At 33.1% G+C, this 23,162-nt stretch overlaps 2 protein-coding genes and 2 pseudogenes across 2 annotated transcripts; 1 reads left to right on the forward strand and 3 right to left on the reverse strand.

Annotated features, from left to right (window-relative positions):
- Window positions 1–1,225, reverse strand: part of LOC106320720 — a 6,002-nt pseudogene extending 4,777 nt beyond the window's left edge.
- A 1,291-nt stretch (window positions 1,226–2,516) lies between these two features.
- LOC106320721 lies at window positions 2,517–3,035 on the reverse strand (the record flags this gene model as incomplete). The annotated part of the gene is made up of 1 exon (XM_013759090.1): window positions 2,517–3,035. A coding segment is annotated over one exon (519 nt), but the record flags the coding sequence as incomplete, so codon positions are not given.
- An 11,660-nt stretch (window positions 3,036–14,695) lies between these two features.
- Window positions 14,696–20,032, forward strand: LOC106320718 (protein IQ-DOMAIN 14-like). Its single transcript, XM_013759089.1, has 4 exons — window positions 14,696–15,318; window positions 18,917–19,129; window positions 19,231–19,308; window positions 19,391–20,032. Exons 1-4 carry the CDS (start codon window positions 14,812–14,814, stop codon window positions 19,853–19,855), a joined length of 1,263 nt encoding a protein of 420 aa, XP_013614543.1. The 5' UTR covers window positions 14,696–14,811; the 3' UTR covers window positions 19,856–20,032.
- On the reverse strand, window positions 19,926–22,548 carry LOC106320719 (annotated as a pseudogene).
- Window positions 22,549–23,162: the final 614 nt, after the last annotated feature.

Consider the following 23,162-nt stretch of genomic DNA (forward strand, 5'->3'; position numbering starts at 1 on the left):
ACAATATCATACTAAGCGAGGGATTGGACATCTGGTGACGGACATTTGCTCTAGTTGAGCGTCTGGCCTCCAGCACGGACATCCGGTCTTGCTCTAGTAGAGCATCTGGCCCAGGAGTGCATCTTGTCCGTCACAACAAAATAGGTAACCAGACTAAGTACATAAGCCAAGCAATGGCCATAACCCAACCAGGCAATGTATCTTGGTTAAACGTCAGCTTATAGATCTCGAAACTGGTCTGCAACAGACCAGCAAGTGCAAGACCACATGCAATCCCTAGAGCACTTGTACTAACAAAACCTGCTGAAGCCTGCATCCTGATCTTTAACGGTACACAGTCACTTATATATCTCCGGTTCACTGCTCTTGCTGATCCCAATCTGAAAGATACAACAAAACGGTAAGAAGCAAATGTCAAAAGACATTCTAGAAGCAGGACCCGTCCAAAGATTTTGGGGGCATAAGCAATTCAGGAAAGTTTGTAATATAAAAAAAATTAAACAATTTTGGAGTTTTATGTTTATGTAAATTATCTCTAAGAATTCAGAAGTCATATGTCAATGTTTCACTTGTTTATAGTCAGGAGAGACCCTGTAAAGTCTTAAAGACTTACTTACCCACAGAACAGCCGGCCTATCAAGAGCACAGCTATTGGAGTCAAGCCAAAAGCCAATGCATATAACAAGTTTCCAATGAAGAGCTACTGAATATAAGTGGTTTGAAGTAGGATATATTAGACCAGGCGCTGAAGTAAACCGAAGAGAAAAGCTGAGCCACAGCCATAGCACCAATCACAACACCACACACCCTTGCTGCTGCACCGAGGCTCATGGGATAGTCATCTGCTGTAGGGACAATAGGGACAATGATACATGTATTGACCATATAGAGAATTTTTTTGACTATATTTAACAAGAGAGACATGACGTGACATCTCCTATCTTCTTCGACCCCTTCTTCCTCGTCTTGTGGACTTGGTAGTAACTCTTTGGATTAACAATCTAAGACAGATTGATTTGCATCTGTATTTTGGATTAACAATCTAGGACAGAATTTTCTTTGTTCCTTTCAAAGAAAGCAAGATGGATCAATCTACTGCAATTGTGAAAAGGCATAGAGAAGCCTTTTGTTTTCCTAGGAGTGGATTTCAAAAGATAGCAACAAAAGATGTTGTTTTATCTCACGACATTGAATCTGGCACAGTACTTGACTTCTGAAGGACCATAATTACCTATAGAAGGTGATATTCCTAATAAACTCGTTAAAGCTTTAGAGGCATGGATGCAAAACGAGTTTTTGTGCAAGAAATATATATTCTTTAACGCTTTGGACGATTCTCATCATATATTCCAAACTTCAAAACAGTTGTGGAAATCATTAGAGAAGAAATACAATTCTGAAGTTGCAAGCGTTAAAATGTTCATCGTGGGAAAGTTCTTACACTTTAAAATGAGTGATATTGTTTCTGTGGTGAAACAAGTGGGAAAAAAAAAATCCAAATCATTGCTCATGAAAGATATGAGATTGGCTGTTAATTCTTGGGATTATAGTTAAACAAGAGTCATATGATTATTCACCTACTCAATCTCATTATGGGAAAAAAAAAATGACAATGGCAAGTCAAGACGTATAAGACATATACATGCATGACAATTGCTTTCCAATGGGGTGATAGTATTGGATTACATTAGATCAAATGATAACTTGGCTGATCCTTTGACTAAAGGCCTATCTAAAAAGCAAGTTGTTTTCATTTCAAGGAGAATGGGTCTTAAGCCAACATAATGAGTCATCACTTGATGGAAACCTAACCTAGCAACATATTTATTAATTTATAATATTTATTAATTTATCGGATATTAACATCTTCACTGAATCAGCAATGACAAAAATCATAACATTATACTAATTCTTTGTCGTTATCGCCATTAAAACAATATGAGTAAAACTTTACACACAAACGTAAATACAAACAAAATTAATTTGACAAAGTGGGTGAAACAGCCTTCAAGAATCAAGAGAGTCCAAATTAGCCTTCAATGACACATAACATAATCGCCAAGTAAATTATTTTCGCTATTAATCATTCTCAATTACTACATATAAGTATGTTGCGCCAAGTTCCTAGCTAACAAATATATTGTAACCAGTGGTACGTGCACTTGTATTACATGAATCTGAACTTAATCTCCTTAACCACACAACAACAGCACAACTATTAACATGTCAAATAGAGATAAAGTGGTATAATGCGCCATAACCTCTATTTTACCAACTAAAAGCACTTTAACTCGATCTTATCATCGACCAAAAGATACCACGCGTTAAAAGCCCATACACAACTATACTTAGGATGATGGTATGCGGACTACAGTAATATAAACCACACATACGGACGTCGGACCATTTATTATGATAGCATAACTATATCATAAATGTAATTATAATACATATAGAATTAATGTAATGAACGATGAAGAACATGTGACAAAAGTATTGTCCTCACGGACCTCACCTCATAATGATAAACCAAGAATAAGTTCATCAATCAAGACAGTGACGAAATCATTCCCCAACTCTTCAACCACATAATCTCTCTCTTCACCATTGATACAACCCCATTTCATTTCCTTTACATAAATCTCTCTCTTTTCTCTCACTTCCCAACTCATAAACATACATTCTTCTTCTTTTCTCCTCAACACCCATTCTTCAACTGTCATCACCAACTTATCCTCGTCTCTTGTCTCATTATTATGCCCTTTTTTGAAAAAATCTAGCAAGAGACTGTCTACCTTCTGAGATGCAAGCAAATGACTTGGTTCCTCAAATAATCTAGACTTCACTAGAGCAAACAAACGGTGTGCTCGGCTTTCCGATTGTTCTTCTTCGGTTGCTACCAAGTGAGAGTTGTAGTCTTCTCTCTCGACATATTCCTCTATGCGTTTCTTTAAATCCACAGGCTCAAGTCGTACGAAACTCTCTAATCTTCTGGTTTTTCTCAAGAGATTCTTCTCGTCGGTTTCTGTGTATGGTTATGGTAATCGGTGATCAAGTTAATTTTCCTTTTTATTATTTCTATAATCTTTTAAATTTTGATTTATGTTTGTAATGGCTCATATATAGGGTTAACGGTTTATTTTTTGAGAAATTGAGAATTAGGGAACTTTTTTATCAAGGGCTAGTTGGTTAAAATGCAGCGGTTGCAGTTGTGAGAGTTTACGAAAACGGTTGGTTGCGGTTTTAAGCGTTATTAAATATTTCTTATGACTGGCATTTCGTTTGAAAATTGTTGCATTTGCGGGTCATTTTTTACTTGTTTACCTATAGATGTAAAATTTTATTAATTAAAAATTATTTAATAGAAAAAAATTAATTAAAAAATGATAATTTTATAACCCAATAAAAGAATAATAAATATAAAAGTTATATTTATAAATCATATTATTATAATAAATATAAAATTATATTTATAAAATCATAGTAGTAAACTTATATATATATATATATATATATATATATATATATATATATATTAGTATTTATATCATCTCAATTTTGAAAACATATTTAAAATTATTTATTTTGATATTTATATAAGTTTTACAAAAAAGAATTTACTCTTCCACGACTGCCTGCAACCGCAAATACCACCTAGAACCAATTTTTTTTTATTTTAAGAGGTTATAGAACGGTGTAAAGTGGTTTGTACCATTTTAGGTGATTGTTATAAACGCAAATAACCGATACCACCCGCAAATATACAAGAAACGTTCCGTCACACACTAATGAAAAGGTTATATTTGTTCTTATACAGCTAAATTTGAATAGTTTTACACATTAGTTTTGTCAAGGGAAAATTCCTTAAAAATACACGGATTAATTTTCATCTGCTAATAAAATACACTAACTATTTTGGATCCCTGTTTAATACACGAACTAATTTTTGTTGCCTATTAAATATACAAACTTTTAAAATTCGCAGATTTTACACAATTCGCAGATTTTACACATTGTTACACGGCGTTAACTATAATTAACACGTGTTTAAATTTTGAAATTTTTTTTTTAAATACACAAACTAGGTTTCCAATCTTTTCAAGGTGATGTGTTGTAGTCTTTGGTGGAGCAGAGGCTCAATGGTCTCCATGACGTTCTTTGAGATCCTCTGTAGTCGATGTTTTTGTTTGACGATTGAGAGAATTTATCGGAAAGTTGGAGATAGGTTTTTGGGGGTATAAAACATGATTAGTGGTAGTATCTCAGTAGGTCTATCAATATTAAAGTAATTAAAAGTAAAAAATGAGAGGATAGAATAAAAACATTTTTCGTCGGAAAAACTCCGAAAGACTATACCTGTCTTTCTTTTATTGGTTAATTTTTACAAACAAAATTACACTATACTAAATTTTTGGGGAAATTTTGGAAAAATACCTTTAAATAAGATTATATTTTGTAAACTACACCATGTTTTAGTTTTTTTTTAAAACTACACTTATTCTTAAATGAAATGACTAAATTGTCCAATTTTAATATTTACAATTATTTAATATCTAACTTGGTATTTAATTTAAAACAGAAAATATGTGTCTAAAAAATGAAAACAAATTTACCAACAAATGATTTTGTTCTTATTTTTAATACTCTTCATATCCATACAATATAAAATAGGAAAATTAGCTCCACTAACTACTACCTAAACCACATCGACACATCCTTATTCATAGAATAAGATCATTTAATAATAAAAATTGTCGATGATTCAAAAAATCCTCTCCCAAATAACTAAATGATCGATCTCTCATTCTAACCTGGGGATTTTTTTCTTGTTTTCATATACGACATTACACATATAAACCAACCCAGACAAAGTGCTATTCTTTTCTTTATATAAAAAACAATCCATATAATTTATGTTGAGAATCAAAGATTGTGTTAATGTATTTCTCCTCTTACAACTTTTTATTTACTGAAAATTTATAGAAAAGATTTGTGCGTATGGAGCACAAGGGAACTCTTGCAGATAATTTGACGTATGTTTTTACAATGCGACAAGGATGAACTGCTAAACAAGGAGATTTGATCTATTTTTATTTCTCTGCAGCAAAGACACCATATTGTAACAACTTCAGCGGTGGAAATAACAACAGAGATCACATAAAATTCTCACTAAATAGGATATCTTTAATTATTCCAAATTTTTAAATTTTATATTTTCTAATCCAAATTAGGATAAAAATGTCTTATTACATATAAGAAAGTGTAGTTTTCAAAAAAAATAAAAAAGATATGCATTTTTCAAAATTTAAATCATAAACAAGGTATTTTTCAAATTATCCCAATTTTTTATTAGTTAGATGCTTTGGAAAGAACTCCTACCACTAATAACGCTATTAGTTAGATGCTTTGGAAAGAACCCCTACCACTAATACATCTATTAGTTTGATGCTTTGGAAAGAACTACCACTAATAACGCTTAGAGCTGTGATTTTGTTCCACTAGTAACATAGTTTGTGTCTGTTGGCAGAAGCGTTTACGGTGACCAACGCTTGTATTTTTTTGGAGTATGCCGCCGGTTCCTTCAGGTGGTGTGATCAAGTTGGTGGGACTGGGATCGACCTTTGGCTGGATTGAAAATTGGTTGGTTGTGCGCAGCGAAAGAGATTTGTGTGTCAACAGAATAGTTATTCTAGACTTGGGGTTGGAAATTTTAGGGCCGGTTATTGTCTTGTGACAATTAAATCTTTTGTGGTCATGGAGTTATTATAAGAGAAAGTGATTCTTTGAAACTAAAAGGGCTTATTGAACTGAGCATTTGAGAGAATTTTAATATATACTAAATCCTAGGGATTTTTAAAAATATTGGGATTTGAGCAAGTTTTTAGGAGGTATTTACATTGGAATTATAGAAAATTTGAGAAAAAAGAATTATTTTAACTTCAAATTCTCTATATATTAACACAATCTTTACCCGATAAAAAACAACGAAAAATTAAACCACATAATCATAATGTGGAAGAAGAAAAGCTGGACAAGCGGAATAATGTTGAAAAATCATGCCATTAGCACTAACTCAAACCCACAACATCTATATCTTCATCTCCTACATGATTCAAGGATGAAGATAAGATGTTCTTCTGCTCAATGTATCAAGATATGATCGATAAGGTTCCTTGGTTGATTATTAAAGCTTTTACTTCGTTCCATCTCTATGTTTAATCCAATTTTTCAAACCGGACTAGAGCAGACGAGAGACTTGGGAACATGTTTTCAACGGCGACGCAGGATATATACAAAACGTCATGGACCAGGTCTTGTCATGTACACAAAGAAAGAAGTTATTGTCTCAAGTAGCTGCACAAGAAGAAACAAAAGTCAATGTATCTCAAACTTAGAAAGTTATAGCTGTTCTTGTCACAGTTCATAGGCTCATCAAGATGGTGCATGATCACCTCTATAGCCAGATTCCTTGCTGCTTTCTTTGAACTTGTTACCGAAGCATGTTTGGGCAGTAATAATTGTGATGTTTCTGTCATAAGTTACTTATGTGATATGGATTCACTTATCCCTTGTGTTTATGTTTCTCGCTTAGCTCTTGCTGCAGCGAACGTTTTAAGCCTCTTTGGTTGTTTTTGGTTTGTTGAACAATACGTCCTTTGTTGAGGTTTAAACTTTATTTATAAAACTTCGTTTGATATATAAAAAAACTGTTCTTGTCACATCTATATATCCAGAGTACTCTGGTCGCTTGAAGAACATGTTTTGAACGCTTTTATCAAAAAGACAAGTTGTCAAAGCAAGCTAGATCACTAAGAGAGATCAAAGTTTATCAACCCAGTCGAGAAAGGTATCAACAAATTGACGAGAAGATTCACGACCAAAAGGCGCTAACAGAGATGTATCTTTTGAGTTTAGCAGATAACGTTGTCACGAGTGCTAGGTCAACGTCTGGATACGTTGCTACTTGCTCGTAGTATTTGAGGATTAGAATCATGGTTACTGTATCATCTAAGGGATGCCTTCGCTCCTGATCCGCCGTGTATTCGATCCACGTCTATTGAACCTTGTCACCTTACTTCTCCTTCCCAAGGATGTGATGCAGAATGGGGAACTAACTCAGGGAAGGTTGAGCAAAACACAAATCAACACTCACAAAAACAACCAACGATTCAATTGGTTTGATCACTTTTCTGGAATGATGGTTTAAACAAGAAGGTAAACTTTTTTTTAAAAAAAATACCATCTCATTAGGTGTTATTTTGGTGGAGTTTTTCTCCGTTGAATTTTAAGCACAAATCCATTTTTAGATAAATCTCAACTAAACTTTGATAAATATTATTGATGCAATCCCAATATTCCAATAAGGGGGGATTTTATAGAGTTTACATAAATGATCAGTTCAATAACCTTGGATTTATTAGAGTTTTTATAAATACCAAGTTCAATAAGAGAAGATTTGGAGAAAAAATGGAATTCTCTCAAATCATCGGTTCAATAAGCCCCGCTAAAAGAATAGATATAAAAAAATTCAAATATAAATGAGTGCTTGTACTTATGAATGCATCATAGTACAGTAAAACCTCTATAAATTAATAATGTTGGTACTTTGAGATTTTATTAATTTATAATATATTAATTTACAAAGTTTTGTTATTTAAATTTTTTATTTTAAGATATATTTATTCTAAGAGAAGAAAAAAATATTTGTTTTTAGTGTATAAACATTAATTGTTATTTTTTGAAATTTGACATTTATATTAGTTTTATAATATTATTTGTTGTATATAATATATAAAACATAAAACTTAAATGTGGTTTTGGATATAATATTACTAAATATCATCAAAAATATATGAAGTGTTAAGAAAATATAAAGATAATTTCATTGTGAATATAAAATAAATAATATAATAATAGATTCTTATTTATGTAAAGTATGTATACATATAAGTTATTAATTTATAATTTTAATGGGACCATATATTTACATAGAATTTTTTTAAAAAATATTATCTTATTATTTAATCGATTTGTGTCAAATTTTGAATTCTCCCAAATTAGAACCGGCAAAATTTATTAATTTATCGAGTATTAATTTATAGATGTTCTACTGTATATAAAATCCACATAACATAAAAAAAATTAACGATCTAAGTTATATTCAAATATATATATATAAACATATAGAATGAACATATATTATATTTTAATATAGAAAACCACATTTTTTTACCCGGAGCTGCTAGTTATTTTTGTAACAACCTGCTCTTGTGCTTAGTCCAAAGAGATTAAGATTTTAGGCTCAAAACTTTTGAATTAAAAAAAAAATTTGTTTAACAATTATGATTGTTTTTAAAAAATAAAACCAAGCTATATATTTACTACATGTACAAGTTTGAAAAATTGAAACAAATAAGTTAAATTGAAAGTTGGAAAAAAACACAAACATGCAAAATGAAATATGATAAACTTGTAATAACACAGTTGATAACATATCCTCTTAAAAGTTTAGATCGCATTTTATAGAGTTTTTGGTTATCATACATGCTAATTTTGAAATATATTCATACATATAAATTTACTGAAAACTTATAGTCTAACGGGAAATCATTTTTAGTATTTGTCCAGCAAGAATCCGCATTAGAAATGTATTTGCCGCAATGGAGATGTTTTCTGGTTAAACCATGCATGATTCTAGTTAACAATATCGTATTAAGTGCCACTATTTCTTTTCTCTTTTACACAAAAAGTTTTTCTTCTCTTTGTTTTTGTTAAATGCACCAGTGGAGGCGGACCCACGTGGTTGATAGGGATGTCAACTGACACATCTTCAAAAATATAAAATACAAGTTTAGGCTAAATTATGCAAGTGTTGATAGCATAGCTGGTTATAGTTCTTTCAGTCGACACATATAATCTTGGTTCAATTCCCTCTATTTGCATTTTTTAAAATGATTTTTATCTATTTGCATCTGGGTTTTGCTCCCTGTTCCAAAACTCGGCCGTCTAGGCGTTACGCGTCACTTTTCCGCCCCGATTTATGTCAAATTGGTTTAAAAAATCGGATATCCGATTTTTTTCCGCCTAGACCGCCTAAATGACCGCCTAGCCGCCTAAATGACCGCCTAGCCGCCTAGGCGACCGCCTAATCTATTTTTTTATTTATTTTTTATTTTTTTTATTTTTTTTAATTTTAATAATATTTTTATTTATTTATTTGATCTAAAATTTTATAAATATCATTTATATTCATAATTTTGATGAAAATTACACTATATTAAGTTTATATATTCTATTTGTGTGTTTTATACAATCTTAAACATGAAAATGATTAATGTTATACACAATTAAAGATTAACATGTTTTATAACATAGTAAACCATCTAAAAATTCCGCCCCGCATAATTTCCGATTAATCTCCGATTTTCTCTTTACTAGGCCCAATCCGACCGTCCGACTAGCGTCTAGCGCGTTCACGAACAGGGGTTTTGCTTAAGCATTATTATTTTAGACTTTGATCCAGATAAAAAATATCCTGGGTCCGCCACTGTGCACCAGAGATTTCGCTCAAGAGATCGACTACTGGTGTTCAAATTAGTGGAACCTTTAAAAATATCGAATGAGGCTTTTTTTTCTACGTTACGTAGAATCAGAAGCGGATACGTGTAAACGTTGAAGCGATTTTTTCAAAAAAATAGAAAGCGAATACGTGTTAGAAGCGTATATATATTCATATATATATAATGTAAATCATCAAATAAAATAAACTTCCGAAAAAGTAAGAGTGTCTAAAGTAAACCACACATAAATAAAAATACAAAGTCTTGATAATAAGTAATTCAACTTATATTTACAAGAGACATTAACTTCAGTTTCATAATCCAAATTTAATTTACACCAACCGTTCAATCATTGAACCCATATAAAAAAGAAAGGTTCATGTTTTGTAAAAGACAAAAATAGAACAAATAAATAAAAATTAAAGAGAATTACTTTGTTAGATCTTCTGGTGGGAAAATTGTCTATTCCCCTATAAACTAGTTGTTCCCGGTTTTTTCACACACAAACTTTGAAGTCATGTCAAAAACCACATGAAAAACAGAAAAATTGCTTCTTCCCATGTGAACTAGTTGTTCCTGGTTTTTTCACACATGAACTTTTAAATCATGTCAAAAACCACATGAACAACTCTATTTTTTGAATTACATACACAAACTATCGATTTTAAACTAATTCTCCTATAACCATAAACGTGTTATTTGAAAGTTAACTTAGTTTATGACAGATGGAGAACCGGTTTATTTTGAGTTGATAAAAAAAATACTATGTCGTTTTATTCTTTTTTTTTCAATTGCTCATTTTCTTCATAAATCGTTTTATTTTCCAACATCAATTGGAGATACTGCATCGATTTTATAGTTCCTTGTGGCAATACATGGAGATTGGTAAGCTAGTAGTTGATGCTCTTATTTCTTTATGCGTCATGTAAAACGTTTTATTCTTCTGCAGAATAATAAATTTTATCCCCAATCGATGATAAAACGATTTCTGAAGAAGAAAAGCAGTTGACTAAAAAAGAAAAAAAAGAATAAATTGGCTCTCCACCTGTTATAAATCAAGTTGACGTTTAAATAGAACTGTTTACGGTTTCATGGGAATTAATTTAAAATCGATAGTTTGTGTATGTAATTCAAAAAATAGAGTTGTTCATGTGGTTTTTGGCATGGATTAAAAGTTTGTGTGTGAAAAAACCAGGAACAAGTAATTCATAGGGGAATAAACCATTTTTCCGCTGTTCATATAGTTTTTGGCATGGCTTAAAAGTTCGTGTGTGAAAAAACCGGGAACAATTAGTTTATATAGGAATAGGCCATTTGTCCTAGTAGAAAGAAGAAGAAAGATAACAACCATTTATCATCGTGTCTCTCCAGCTCCACTTTTTAAGTAGTGTTCGGTTAAGGAAATAAAATGAGAAGTTTTAATGTTTCCTCTTTATTGTTTATTTACGATTCCAATTTTGGATTTTAACGCTTCCAAATATGAATCTCCGGTTCCATCACGCTTCGAAAACTTGTTTTTTGGAATTGCGATTCTAACACGTGTCCGCCTAGTTCTGTGCGCTTCCGACTCCGTTTCCTCTTCAGAACCAGGAACCATGACCGAGGACACTCTTCCATGCAACGTAGCTTTTTCTGACGAATTAGGCTTATTATTACCGTGCCTTCTCGGCAAAGAATTGTTATCTCTTTAATTGAGCAAGAATAACTAAGGGTCTAACTGATTTCTCAGTTAGCATTTGCAAAAGCAGTTTTTATGGTTGATAGTAGTTGCTCGCGTTTTGCAACAATCGCTAAAAGCACTACAAATCGTTTCAAACCATTCTAAACCTCTTAAAATCAAAAGTTGGTTTCCGGTAGTGTTTGCGGTTGCGAACTGTTACGGATGGATAAATAAACATAAAAATGTTTTTAAATTTAAATTTTAAAATTAAAATATTATAAATAAAAGTATATGTACATTGTAAATTTTAATTTAAATTAGTATCATAATTTATTTTATAAAAAGTTTAAACCAAAATTATTACCAAAATTATTCACTATAATTTTTAAACATTGATATATATACATACATAAGAAAAAAAAACTTTAAAAAGTTCTAATATAAATCTTCAAAACAATTCTTACTGACATTGTAACTTTCATTTAAACTACAAAAATAAATAAATTATGTAATACTGTTATTAATTATATTTATTAATAATTATTATATTTTATTAATAATTATTATTATTTTATTAATAATTATTATATTTTATTAATAATAATTATTATTAATAATTAATAAATTTATCATAGTTATTATACTTTTATTAATAAATATTACATTTCATCATTATAGTATGTTTTTGATATTATTATAATCTTCACAAATATTCCGCAAACGCACCAATTTCTAACCGCTTTACCAGTCGTACAAACTGCTTATTAATGCCAGAAACCGCAACAACCCACATGCACAAACTCTCGCAACCGCAACCACAACCGCTGCGTTTCAACCAGTCATACCATAAATAAAGAGCCGTGAGCCAACCACCCATCTTCAATTTTTTATTAGGAATTGTAAGATCAAAACATAGACATAAACTCAAAATGAAAATTTGAACAAACTATTTTTCATCTAATTTAAAAATAAAATTTTAAAAACTCACACAATGCAGCTCGATATTCTCTTTAAAATTCAAAATTTTAGTCCACTTAAGATTTAGAATATATAATATACATAGATTTAAATATAATTTATATATATAATATTAAAATTTATAAATTATGTACAAAATTATAATTTCTTAAAGAAAAATTTTGTAAACCAAAAATTAATTTTACGCTTTTAAGACGCAAATCAAATTTCATTTTAGGTTTAGTCGGGACACCAATGTCAAATGAGTCGGAATAAATCATATCTAGCTGCATAGTAATATTTAGTTAACAAACACATGCTTGTGACTTACACAACAAACTTGTTACAAAAAAAAAAAAAAAAAAAAAAAAAAAAAAGACTTACACATCAAACTTATAGTTATAGGTTCTACATCTTGCCTTGTATGTATCTCGTAGCATTTCAATTGAAATGATCTTTACATTATGTAGTGATTGATTGACCGACAGCGTATCTTTTAGGGAATACTACCTCAACGGAATTTAGTGATTGCAATGTGGACTTGACCACAACCTACCGCATTCTCGGGCTGATACTTGATACAAACCAAAATCATTTCGTACGTAATCGCTTCTTTGTTGGATCTATGGCCATCTAAACCATTATTTATTTGCATGGCATGAAAGGTTAATTTGAATGCAACCACTAACATGTTCTAAACTTCTAATACTACTTAAAAATCCTTTACAAATTTTTTTTTTAATAATATTGGTTAGAATTATCCTAAACTTATAATCTCTTTAATTATTCTTTAAGTATTAAAGCTTGGATCTTTGAGAATGACAAAGTGAAAATAGATAAGAGGAGTACAATACCAAAAACACGATAAGAAAACAAATATTCAAACTTCGTTTCTGTTCTTTCTTTTGGTACCTTCTTACTCTATGATCATTTTTCTCTCTTTCTCATGCTTGTTCTTTCTCTTCTTGCAGCTCTCTCCCTTCTTGGTTGCTGTTGAGATTTTGCTTACGTCTCTCTCTAAATGTGTAGTGTATGACCTATGTTTTAATCTGCCAATAATTAGATTAGGAAATTTATAGTGTCTATAAATCATTGGACCCAATACCATTCACAACTTGCAAGATATTCAATATTGTTCCAAAACTAAACTAGGCAAAATTGACTCCGTGAAATATAGGATCGATAGATCTGACCTACAAAATCTCACGAGAACCATGCTTCAACGCTTTTGGGGATTTCTGCCATGCATCGATCGATTTGTATCTTGCGATTTGATCGGTCATGACTCATGTTACCAAACACACAAAATCAACAACGAGAATCTCAATCAAGTTTAAGATTTTCTATAGCAGTCTCATAAATAATGGAAAAGCGATTGACTAAACAACATTGGATGCTTCATGTTAGGGTTAGTCATAAGATTTGTTATTAGGTGCACCTAATCGTGTTAATAAATCATGATTGATCAACTTGCATTTTATTATCATACAATATTCATTTTGACATTTATTAGAAAATTACTGCAATTACTTGCAAGCAAAATGTTCTTTTTGGGGGAAACAATAATTCAGCTGATAATTTTGACTATAAATAATTTAGAGACAGAATGCGAGAGGCGTTGACAACACGTACGACGAGTTCATGCACGAGAAACGTTGACAAGTCAACAACCACTGTCCACTCGCAGTCTACTGTATATGACTAACTAAGATTCATGTGGGCTCCACATTATACACGTATGACAGGTGGCAAAATCAAATGACCTTTGGTCTGATGCCTCTTCAGGCTCTCTGAGCTCAATGTCTTTTTATCAGTTGCTAAGATCTACTCCCAGAATAATAGCCTGTGAAATTTTTTTTTGAACTTTATAATAGCATGTGAAATTAATGTTTAAAAATAATTATTTTGAAATAGAATATTGAAATTACGAAGAGATTAATTAATTATAAACCTCTGAAAATTTGATAAAATTATTAATTTCTGAAAGATTCAATGAAACACAATTAATCATTTATAAGCTTAGACCAATTCTTTTTGATAAAAAAAAAAAGTTTAGACCAATTCCTAATTGTGAAATAATTCTATTTTTTTTAACTTAATACTGCCAATAATATTTTTAATTTAAATATTTAGCTTACATCTAATTAGATTTTAGTTTAAACACGGGGTTAGTAACCCTAATAAGTTAAGTGTTAGTTAAAAAGAGAAATTGTAACTGCCGGTGGTGGTGGGCTAGTGGTTTTGAGGGAGCAATAGCCCCAATACGGATCCGGTTTCGAAATCCTGTGTGATCATTCGGACTAGTGTTAAATCGCAAGAATACGTGGATCTCGTGGGACTAGTCGGTTGACCTCGGTCGCCGGATCTCCGCGGTTATCCAAAAAAAAAATTACAAATAAATAATGTTCAAAAAAAGTTTACAAATAAATTAATAATGGAGGTAAACAAAATTTCCCGAGAAAAGAGTATAAAACACACGCAAATGAGGAGCGTGGTACTTATCAAAAACACTGTTTTACACTCGTGCGACTACTTAACTCTTGACAATCCCTCTCTCATACACCCTCTCTGCAAATGAGCAAACTCGAGCGAGAAGAAACGCCGACATTTCATTCTCCGAGATAAGTTTCGAGGATGAGAAAAGCTTCACGGTGGTTTAGGAATCTATTTGGACTTAACAAACCCGACCCGGGTTATCCGGATCCATCCATCGTAACACCTTCTCGCTCTTTTCCAAAACGTCGATGGAGCTTCGTCAAGTCCAAACGCGAAAAAGGAAACGCACCGCCGAATCATCATCCTTCTCCTCCACCTCTACGGAGTTCGACGCCTCCACCGTCGTACCTTCAATCTTCTCCGTCGGACGGACGGCGGTGGAAACAGAAGCTGGTACGGGAGGATGAAGGAGACAAGGAGTCCGACGACCACGAGGTTGCGTTGGCCGCCGCGACTTCCATTGTTGCTGAAGCTGCCGTCGCTGCCGCTTCTGCCGCCGCTGCGGTCGTCAGGCTAACGAGCACGGCGAATTTTAACAGCGGCTTCAACGACGTTGTAGCGCATGTTAGCAGGTTCGACCGATACAGAAGCGGTCGCGACAGTCTTGCGGCTATTAAGATACAATCTACATTTCGTGGTTATTTGGTAATTTTCTTTCTTTCTCTTTTATTATTTGTTTTGCTAATATTTATTTGGTACTCTTTATGGAAGTTTAATTTACAGATTATCAAATATCAACTTTTGGAGAGCGTACATAATTTCCTTTTTAATTTATTCCATTTTTACATATGATGATATGATAGACGAAACTGGTTATAGATTTCTTAAAAAAGTTACGGGGATGAATATTCTTCGTATAAATTAAACATCAACAATATGATCCATTGTCCGGACGAGGTAGTCCAAGTGGCAGGACGGACCTATGGTGGCAACCACCATCCGGGTTCGATTTCCTCCAATGCGGAAACTATCCTGCCTCTTCTGAACACCAAAGCGGTACTGGGTTCGATCCAGTCCAGGTAAAACCCTCCCGGGTGAAGTGGACCGCTGCCTGGTCGGACCCAGGGGAATGACCCGCGAAGCGGGGAACCCCTGAATTATCAAAAAAACAATATGATCCATTGGAAGCAGTTGCAATTTTTTTCTATTGCTTTGTGAATTATGTTTTTTTGCACATGATTAAGTTTTAAGATTTTATAGGTTATAGACAGTTTAGTAAAAAAAATTAGAAAATTATAATAAAATTATGAGCCTATCTATGGTTTACATATATCAACTCTTTAAAAAAGTTTTAGGACAATGTTTTACTTGCATCTATGCATCGGTCATTACCGCAGAAGTAGGCTATATTTCAATTCAAGATAGGCTAGTTAATATATGTATATCAGTCTTTCGATTCATGCTTAGTGTTGGTAAGCCAATTCAGACCCACATGTTTGCTCATCGACCTAAAAGTCGCGTTGTTCATTAATACTCGATTCATGTTTCCTATTGTAGAGAGGTTGACAATTCATGTAATGATGTAAATGTCTTCCTCATATTTGAAAGTTCAATTTCCTGACGGGTCAACTTTTTATTGTCCTTCTTTTGGCGCCAACTTCTATTAGAAGTATGGATGTTAACTACTGGGTCAGAACCCAACCCTTTTTTGTTTATTATAAACTCAAACCTATTTTAACCCAGCCTTATTTAAACTCTATTATAATCAAGGGTTATGGCTGATACCAGGATTAACTCATTTAATTGAAAAAAATATTTCATTTATTTTTGTTCTTAAATTTTAAAGATAAAACTAGAAAAATTAAGATATGATATGATTCTTTCCTCCAATTTGTTTAGCATCAAAATCAAAAGTTTTCCTCCCAAAATCGCAAAATCGAGTTTTTGCTCCACAACTAAGAATAAAGTTTTTCCGTCAAAAAACAAAAATTGTGTTTTTTTTCCGCCAAAACCTAATTTGAGTTTTTCCACCGAAACCACAAAATCAAGTTTTTCCGCCAAAACCGCAAAATCGAGTTTCCCCGCCAAAACCGCAAAATCGAGTTTCCCCGCCAAAACCGCAAAATCGAGTTTCCCCGCCAAAACCGCAAAATCGAGTTTCCCCGCCAAAACCGCAAAATCGAGTTTCCCCGCCAAAACCGCAAAATCGAGTTTCCCCGCCAAAACCGCAAAATCGAGTTTCCCCGCCAAAACCGCAAGAACGAGTTTTCCCGCAGAAACCGGAAAATCGAGTTTTCCCGCCAAAAATACAAAATCGCGTTTTCCCGCTGAAACAGCAAAATCAAGTTTATCCGCCGAAACCGCAAATTCGAGTTTTTGCGCCAAAACTAAAACCGCAATATAGAGTTTTCCCTCCAAAACCGACAAATTGAGTTTTCCCGCCAAAACCGTGAAATTAAGTATACGGGGTTTCCAGAAAAAACTTAATTTTACGTTTTCACGGGAAAATTCGATTTTGATTTTTGGCGTAAAAATTCGATTTTGAAGTTTTGACGAAAAACTCGATTTTGCATTTTTGGAGGGAAAACTCGATTTTGCGGTTTCGACGGAAAATTTCGTTGTTTAGTTTTGGACGAGAAAACTCGACTTTAAGTTTTTTTTGGTGAAAAACATTATTAAATATTGTATAATAATTGTGTGAATCAAAATAAAAAAGTTAGAATTTAAACCATGGTCCTATTAGGGCCAACCCTGTTTAAACCCTGTTTAAAAAGTCAGGGTTAAGGTTACAAATGAGTTTGCAGGGTTAGGGCTAACCCTCTTAGGTTGAGCCCATATTAACATCCCTAAAGGGAATATATGAATAACGCACAAGTTTTTTGTCCGAACTGTTGAAGATCCCGGCTCCACCTGACGCAAAATTCAAACCGGTCAAGGCCGCTGATTCTCTCTTTTTGACTTTTAATGCGCCTTTCAGTGAGCGATACGGCGGCGGTAATGGCAAACCAAATTTCTCAGCTAATTATTAACCAACCAAAAAAATAAACAGAGTTAAAATGAATCCCTTAAAAGCCAAAATAATAGTCTCACCTACTTGATAATCCGCGTGCATGCACTTTTTATAATAATGTTTGTTTATTAAATTGTTTTAACATTTTGCAACACTATAATCTTTATCGATTATAAAATGACAAATACAAATATTGTTCTCTTAAATATATCATCGTTGTTGAAGAGCTAACGTATTATATTTCATTTTAATTATTTTTAAGACTTCATATGCACAAAATAAAATTAATTTTGCGACTCACACAAATCATTATAACCAAATAGGCAACATCGATTGTATAATGACGAAAGATAGTTAGGTTTTCTGCTCTCGATTTGTTTACTATTGGCACTCCATAAGTGATTTCATTTTTTACCTCTATAAAATTGTGTTTTCGTTCTCGTCTTGTTTTCAATGATATGAGTTAAGTTTCTTTTTTTTTAATTCATCTATGAATTGTCAATTTAAAAAAGTGGTCATCTGTAAAAATTAGTTTCACTCCAGATACAAATCTAAGAATCAAATTCTGAAAAAAATCACCGGCAAACTATATTAACAGGTCAGAATTTAAATCTAATATATCAAACTGTTATAGAATATAAATGCATACTCGAAATATAAATGTCTGTCTATTATATATTCACCAACTCGGTCTAAAATCTTCTAATTCTAGAACAACAAAACAAATTACTTATTTTACCAATTCATGTAATATCTGAATCCGAACGGGTAATATCCGAAGATAACCAAACATAAGTATACTTAACCCTATATTTCTAGTTTACTTCTCTAATTTTATTCAAAATATTTATATTAATGATGCTTATTGCTCAAAATTAGATAATATTCATACAATGATGGACAAAGTCATTTGTTATTCACTTAAAATACATATCAAGCTCTTGTTTCTTGCATTAACAAAAGTTATATCTAAAATTTCAAAACAACAACTAAATTAGTGTCTTTCTATTTTCAAAGTTTTATCTCCAAACCTATTAATAGATTTAAACTCTGGTCCTATTAGAGTTAATCCTGTTTAAACCCTGTTTAAAAAGTGAGGGTTAGGGTTACATATGGGTTTGCCGGGTTAGGGCTAGCCCATATTAACATCCCTAATCAGAAGTAACGCTTATTTAAAATTCAACTTGTTTTTGTGGTCCTATCCATAATGAAAGCTTGAGGTCAAGACTCACAGGTCTTTTTTGTAAGAATTTAGTTTTTTTTTTTTTAATTGTTTGATTAATGTTAACGAAGGCAAGGAGAGCGTTAAGGGCACTCAAGGGATTGGTTAGGCTTCAAGCTATAGTTAAAGGCCATATCGAACGAAAGAAAATGTCAGTTCATCTGCGTAGGATGCACGCTTTGGTTCGAGCTCAGGCTCGAGTCCGTGCCCATCGTGTTATTTTAACGTCTGAATCCTCTTCTTCTCAATCAAACCACACCAAATCTTCTCACTTCCAAAACCCCGTAAGCCTCTCGTTAAATCCTTTTAAGATTTTGTTCTTATATAACCCACAACATATCTTGTAATTCAAGGTTCCTTTTTAACATCTATATATATTGACAAGGGTCCACCAACGCCGGAAAAACTAGAGTATTCGATCTCTTCTCGCAGCTCCAAGCTCGGTCATTCTCATCTTTCCAAGGTATTACATTTTCAATTTCTGTTTGAATTCATGTTAGTTAGGCTTATTCCTTTAACTAAAAGATTGTGGAATAAAATTTCAGAGGAACGGTTCAAAGGCAAGGCGCAACAGACCTGACATTTTCTACTCATCTCACCTCGTCCTAGACAACTCAGGCCGGTCTGGACCAGTTTACGTCATGCCATTTAGCCCATCCTCGTCACACGAAGAGACCGTAAGCAAGTTTTGCACTGCAGAGAACAGTACTCAGTTATACTCAGCTACTTCTATAAGTAAACCCAGTGTTTTCACGACTAGCTCTATTGCACCGAGTGAAAGCACCAAAAGCTGCTGCTACACGGACCATCCAAGCTACATGGCTTGCACAGAGTCCTCTAGGGCTAAGGCACGCCCTGCTAGTGCCCCAAAGTCGCGACCGCAGTTATATCATGAGCAGTCTTTGTCTAAACAGTTTGGTGATGCTCTGCACACAAGTTTTATGAACAAGGCTTATCCCGGTTCAGGTCGCTTGAACCGGCTCGGGATGCCAATTGGTTATAGGTACTAAGAATAGTTGTTGAATCCGTTTTGTACTATATGTTTCCGGTTGTGATAGTAATCAAATGAAGTGGATGACCGGTTAAACCTGGTTTTGTTGTAGTGCAGTGGATTGATTTATGCATAAAATGTTTCAAGGTTAAACCTTGGAATGACAAATATTTCGTATTAAAGTTGTCAAATTGGTAAAAAAAAAAAAGAAAAATGGGTGATTTATTCAAAGATCCAAACACCTGAACAGCAATGCTTCAATATCTAAAAACTAAATCAGTCCTTAAATCCGATTACAACATACTCTCTCTGTTTTTTAAAGATGAATGTTCTAGGATTTTCACACTTATTAAGAAACCATATTAAAACTTAGTTATTAATGCATAGTTTTTTGTAAATTTATATTTCTTATATTTTTAAACCAATAGGATTAAAAGAAATGTAATTAATATTTTTGAAACACACAATTTTTCATTATTAGTTGACAAAATATGCTTTGAAAACATGAAAAATACATCTTTTGGAAACAAAATATTTCTCTAGAACATCCATCTTTAAAAAACAGAGGGAGTATATATTAAAAAAACCTTATTCCTGAGACTCGAGTTCTTGAGATAACATAAACACACACCTAGGTTCGGTCCTTATTGTTCTGGTCTCATTCTTTAGTACAGAAGTTCCTGAAACACAGGATCTACGCTTTGTCCCCATTCTCCATTGTACATTTCCAACAGATTCTCCGCCGGCGTAACTCGTGTTCTGACCACTTCATCGACAGCGTTCAAGAAACCTACTTCCTTATAGCCTCTACGCTCTAAACCGTCCTGAGAGAAAAACAAGCCAATATATATTTGTTGTTAGGTTACTTAGGTACTGGGTGAAAAAGAATACAATGAAGCCAATATGTACACACACACCTTTGCGAGTTTTAGGACGTCTTCAGCGACATGTTTCAAAAACCCATCTCTGAACGGTGTCTTCAAACCAGTTACTGGAACCTGTTCCAAATCAAGACACGTTTAAACGATTATATTTTCTAAACTGTAGACGAAGAGGAGAGTGTAAATGTGGCTATTACTTTGTTCCTTAGCATCTCTCTTTCCGCGCGCGTCCAGTCAGCTGTCAGATCCAAGATAGCTTGGAGAACGTCCTCATCATATAACAAACCCACCTGAAGTTTTCAGAAAGTATCAAATCAATGGCCGGTGCATCTTGAATTTAGAGAACTCATTGAGTAAGAGTTTATAATAAGCTAATAGATGTATAATTACCCAGAAAGCTGGAAGGGCACACAATCCCCTCCATGGACCTCCATCAGCACCTCTCATCTCCAAGTATCTCTTCAACCGAACCTGTTAAGGTTGTGGAACGTCGTCAGTCTTCAACGTAACACAGGGAACTGAAAGCCATTGCTTAAATTAAATGGACTCGTGAGGTAGATGATAAACCTCAGGGGAAATTGTTGTCAGATGATTCTACCAATCATTACATGTTGGTAGTTCACCAGGGAGACAAGGAAGCTTTCCAGCCAAAAATTGCTGCAGTTTATAGATGGTTCAAGAAGATCCTCCGGTTTTCAATTTGTCAAAGAGTTAAGGAATCTAGCAGAGAAAACAAAGGATAGATTTATGACCCGAAATGTTGTCATTCCAGTACAGTCGTTATATTTGTTGTTTCGGTAGGCAAAGTACATAGTCAACATACTGCTCAAACCTATACCAGATAACAACAAAAGACAAAGTATCATTATATCTTAACACATAAAGATACGAGGATCCTGTCACATGGGTAGCCGACAAAAAAAAAAAAAAAAAATACGAGGATCCGTATAATAATGTCAAACAAGAGTCTTTATATTTTTTTACAAGCCTTTCATATTAAATTAACAGATGGTTTTTGTAGTAGGATAAACAATTTCATACTCACCCAAAAGAGTCATCGAAAACAAACGGTAGCATTCCTGTGCGGTCCTTGTCAGTGTCTGTCCATATGTGGCTGTCGGAACGTACTATAGTTATAAAATAACTAAGCCAATTTTGGGGACAATAACAATAAGATCTAGAAACCTTCTCATACTGAGAAACCCGTTTGGCTTTCCTTCAGTAAAAGGAGAATTGGCAAATAGAGCCGTTGCTATCTGTTGAATTGGGATAAAATGAGGCAATGGTTAGTCATAATCGTTAACAAAGAAGTTTCTTATTATGCCACAAAAGAGCTCGAGGTTCTCACAGGTTGCAGAGCAAGACTAGCACGAAACTTCCTGATCACATCAGCTTCTGAGCTAAAATCCAGATTAACCTGTCAAGAATAGGCGCTTATATAAGTTTCAACATAAGTTTATTGATGGAAGCTGAAAGTTTAGTTGAAGGCAGTGGGAATCAGCATATATATTCATCTAACCTGAACAGTACAAGTTCGAGCATCCTGGAGCGACCACGGGCACGGCAACAACCAAATCAGAGCTAAACTCATACTCCAACCAAACAAATCAACCACTGACCGATCGAAGATTCACCAGCCAAAGACACGAGGAGTCGAGAAACTCGCAAACCTGAATACGTCGCGATTCTCAGCAGGTACGCATCGGCGTCTCCATTTTATATCACACTGAAGGAGATCAGATGACGATGATGATGGCAATTAAATTTTTTTTTAAAGAAAAAACAAAAATGAAATTAAACTGTTACTCTGACCGACTCTCGAGCATGAGCCGATCGGTGGAGCTGAGCTGTTTACGGAGAACGCATTTATTTTTTTAAATTACTGTAAAATAATAATATTATTTTGCGTTCCTCAACTGACCCTTTTTCAGTTATAATTTAGGGTCAATTCTCTCTAATAACATTTTTTTTTAAAAGTTTTTGTCACAAAAAAATAACATTCAAAAAAAAAAATAGTTCATTTTTATTTTGAAATTTTAATATTTATTTTTATTATTTTTACAACGTATTTTTATTTTTTAATAAATTTATTTTGGTCTTTTTTTTTTAAACTATTTTTATGATAAAACTTAAAAATGGCTATCAGAGAATTTCTCTATAATTTATAAACTAAAACTACCATTATTTCATAATAGAGATGACTGTATATTTAATCCTTAAGAATTATGAAAACATGTAAATTTACATAATCAATCGTTTTTGTTTGTTTGTTTAACATGCATTGTTACTCTATATTTATTCTATGGGTTGGTTAACCAAACTCGAAGAACATAATTTACGAAACTGATATTAATATATATATTTTTAATTTATTAATCTTGCACTATGTAGTTTATGGTTGATGTTAGGAGTTTTCAAGGCTCCTAAGACAAATGTTGTAATATA

The sequence above is a fragment of the Brassica oleracea genome, unplaced genomic scaffold (assembly GCF_000695525.1).
Source record: "Brassica oleracea var. oleracea cultivar TO1000 unplaced genomic scaffold, BOL UnpScaffold01035, whole genome shotgun sequence".
NCBI classification, from domain to species: Eukaryota; Viridiplantae; Streptophyta; class Magnoliopsida; order Brassicales; family Brassicaceae; genus Brassica; species Brassica oleracea.

What these genes read in the sequence shown, in the direction of transcription:
- LOC106320718 (XM_013759089.1), top strand. Translation starts at nt 14,812, where the DNA reads ATGAGAAAAGCTTCACGGTGGTTTAGGAATCTATTTGGACTTAACAAA. An exon ending in CTACATTTCGTGGTTATTTG is followed by an intron (nt 15,319 to 18,916) that starts GTAATTTTCTTT and finishes ATGTTAACGAAG; the next exon opens with GCAAGGAGAGCGTTAAGGGC. An exon ending in CTTCTCACTTCCAAAACCCC is followed by an intron (nt 19,130 to 19,230) that starts GTAAGCCTCTCG and finishes TATATTGACAAG; the next exon opens with GGTCCACCAACGCCGGAAAA.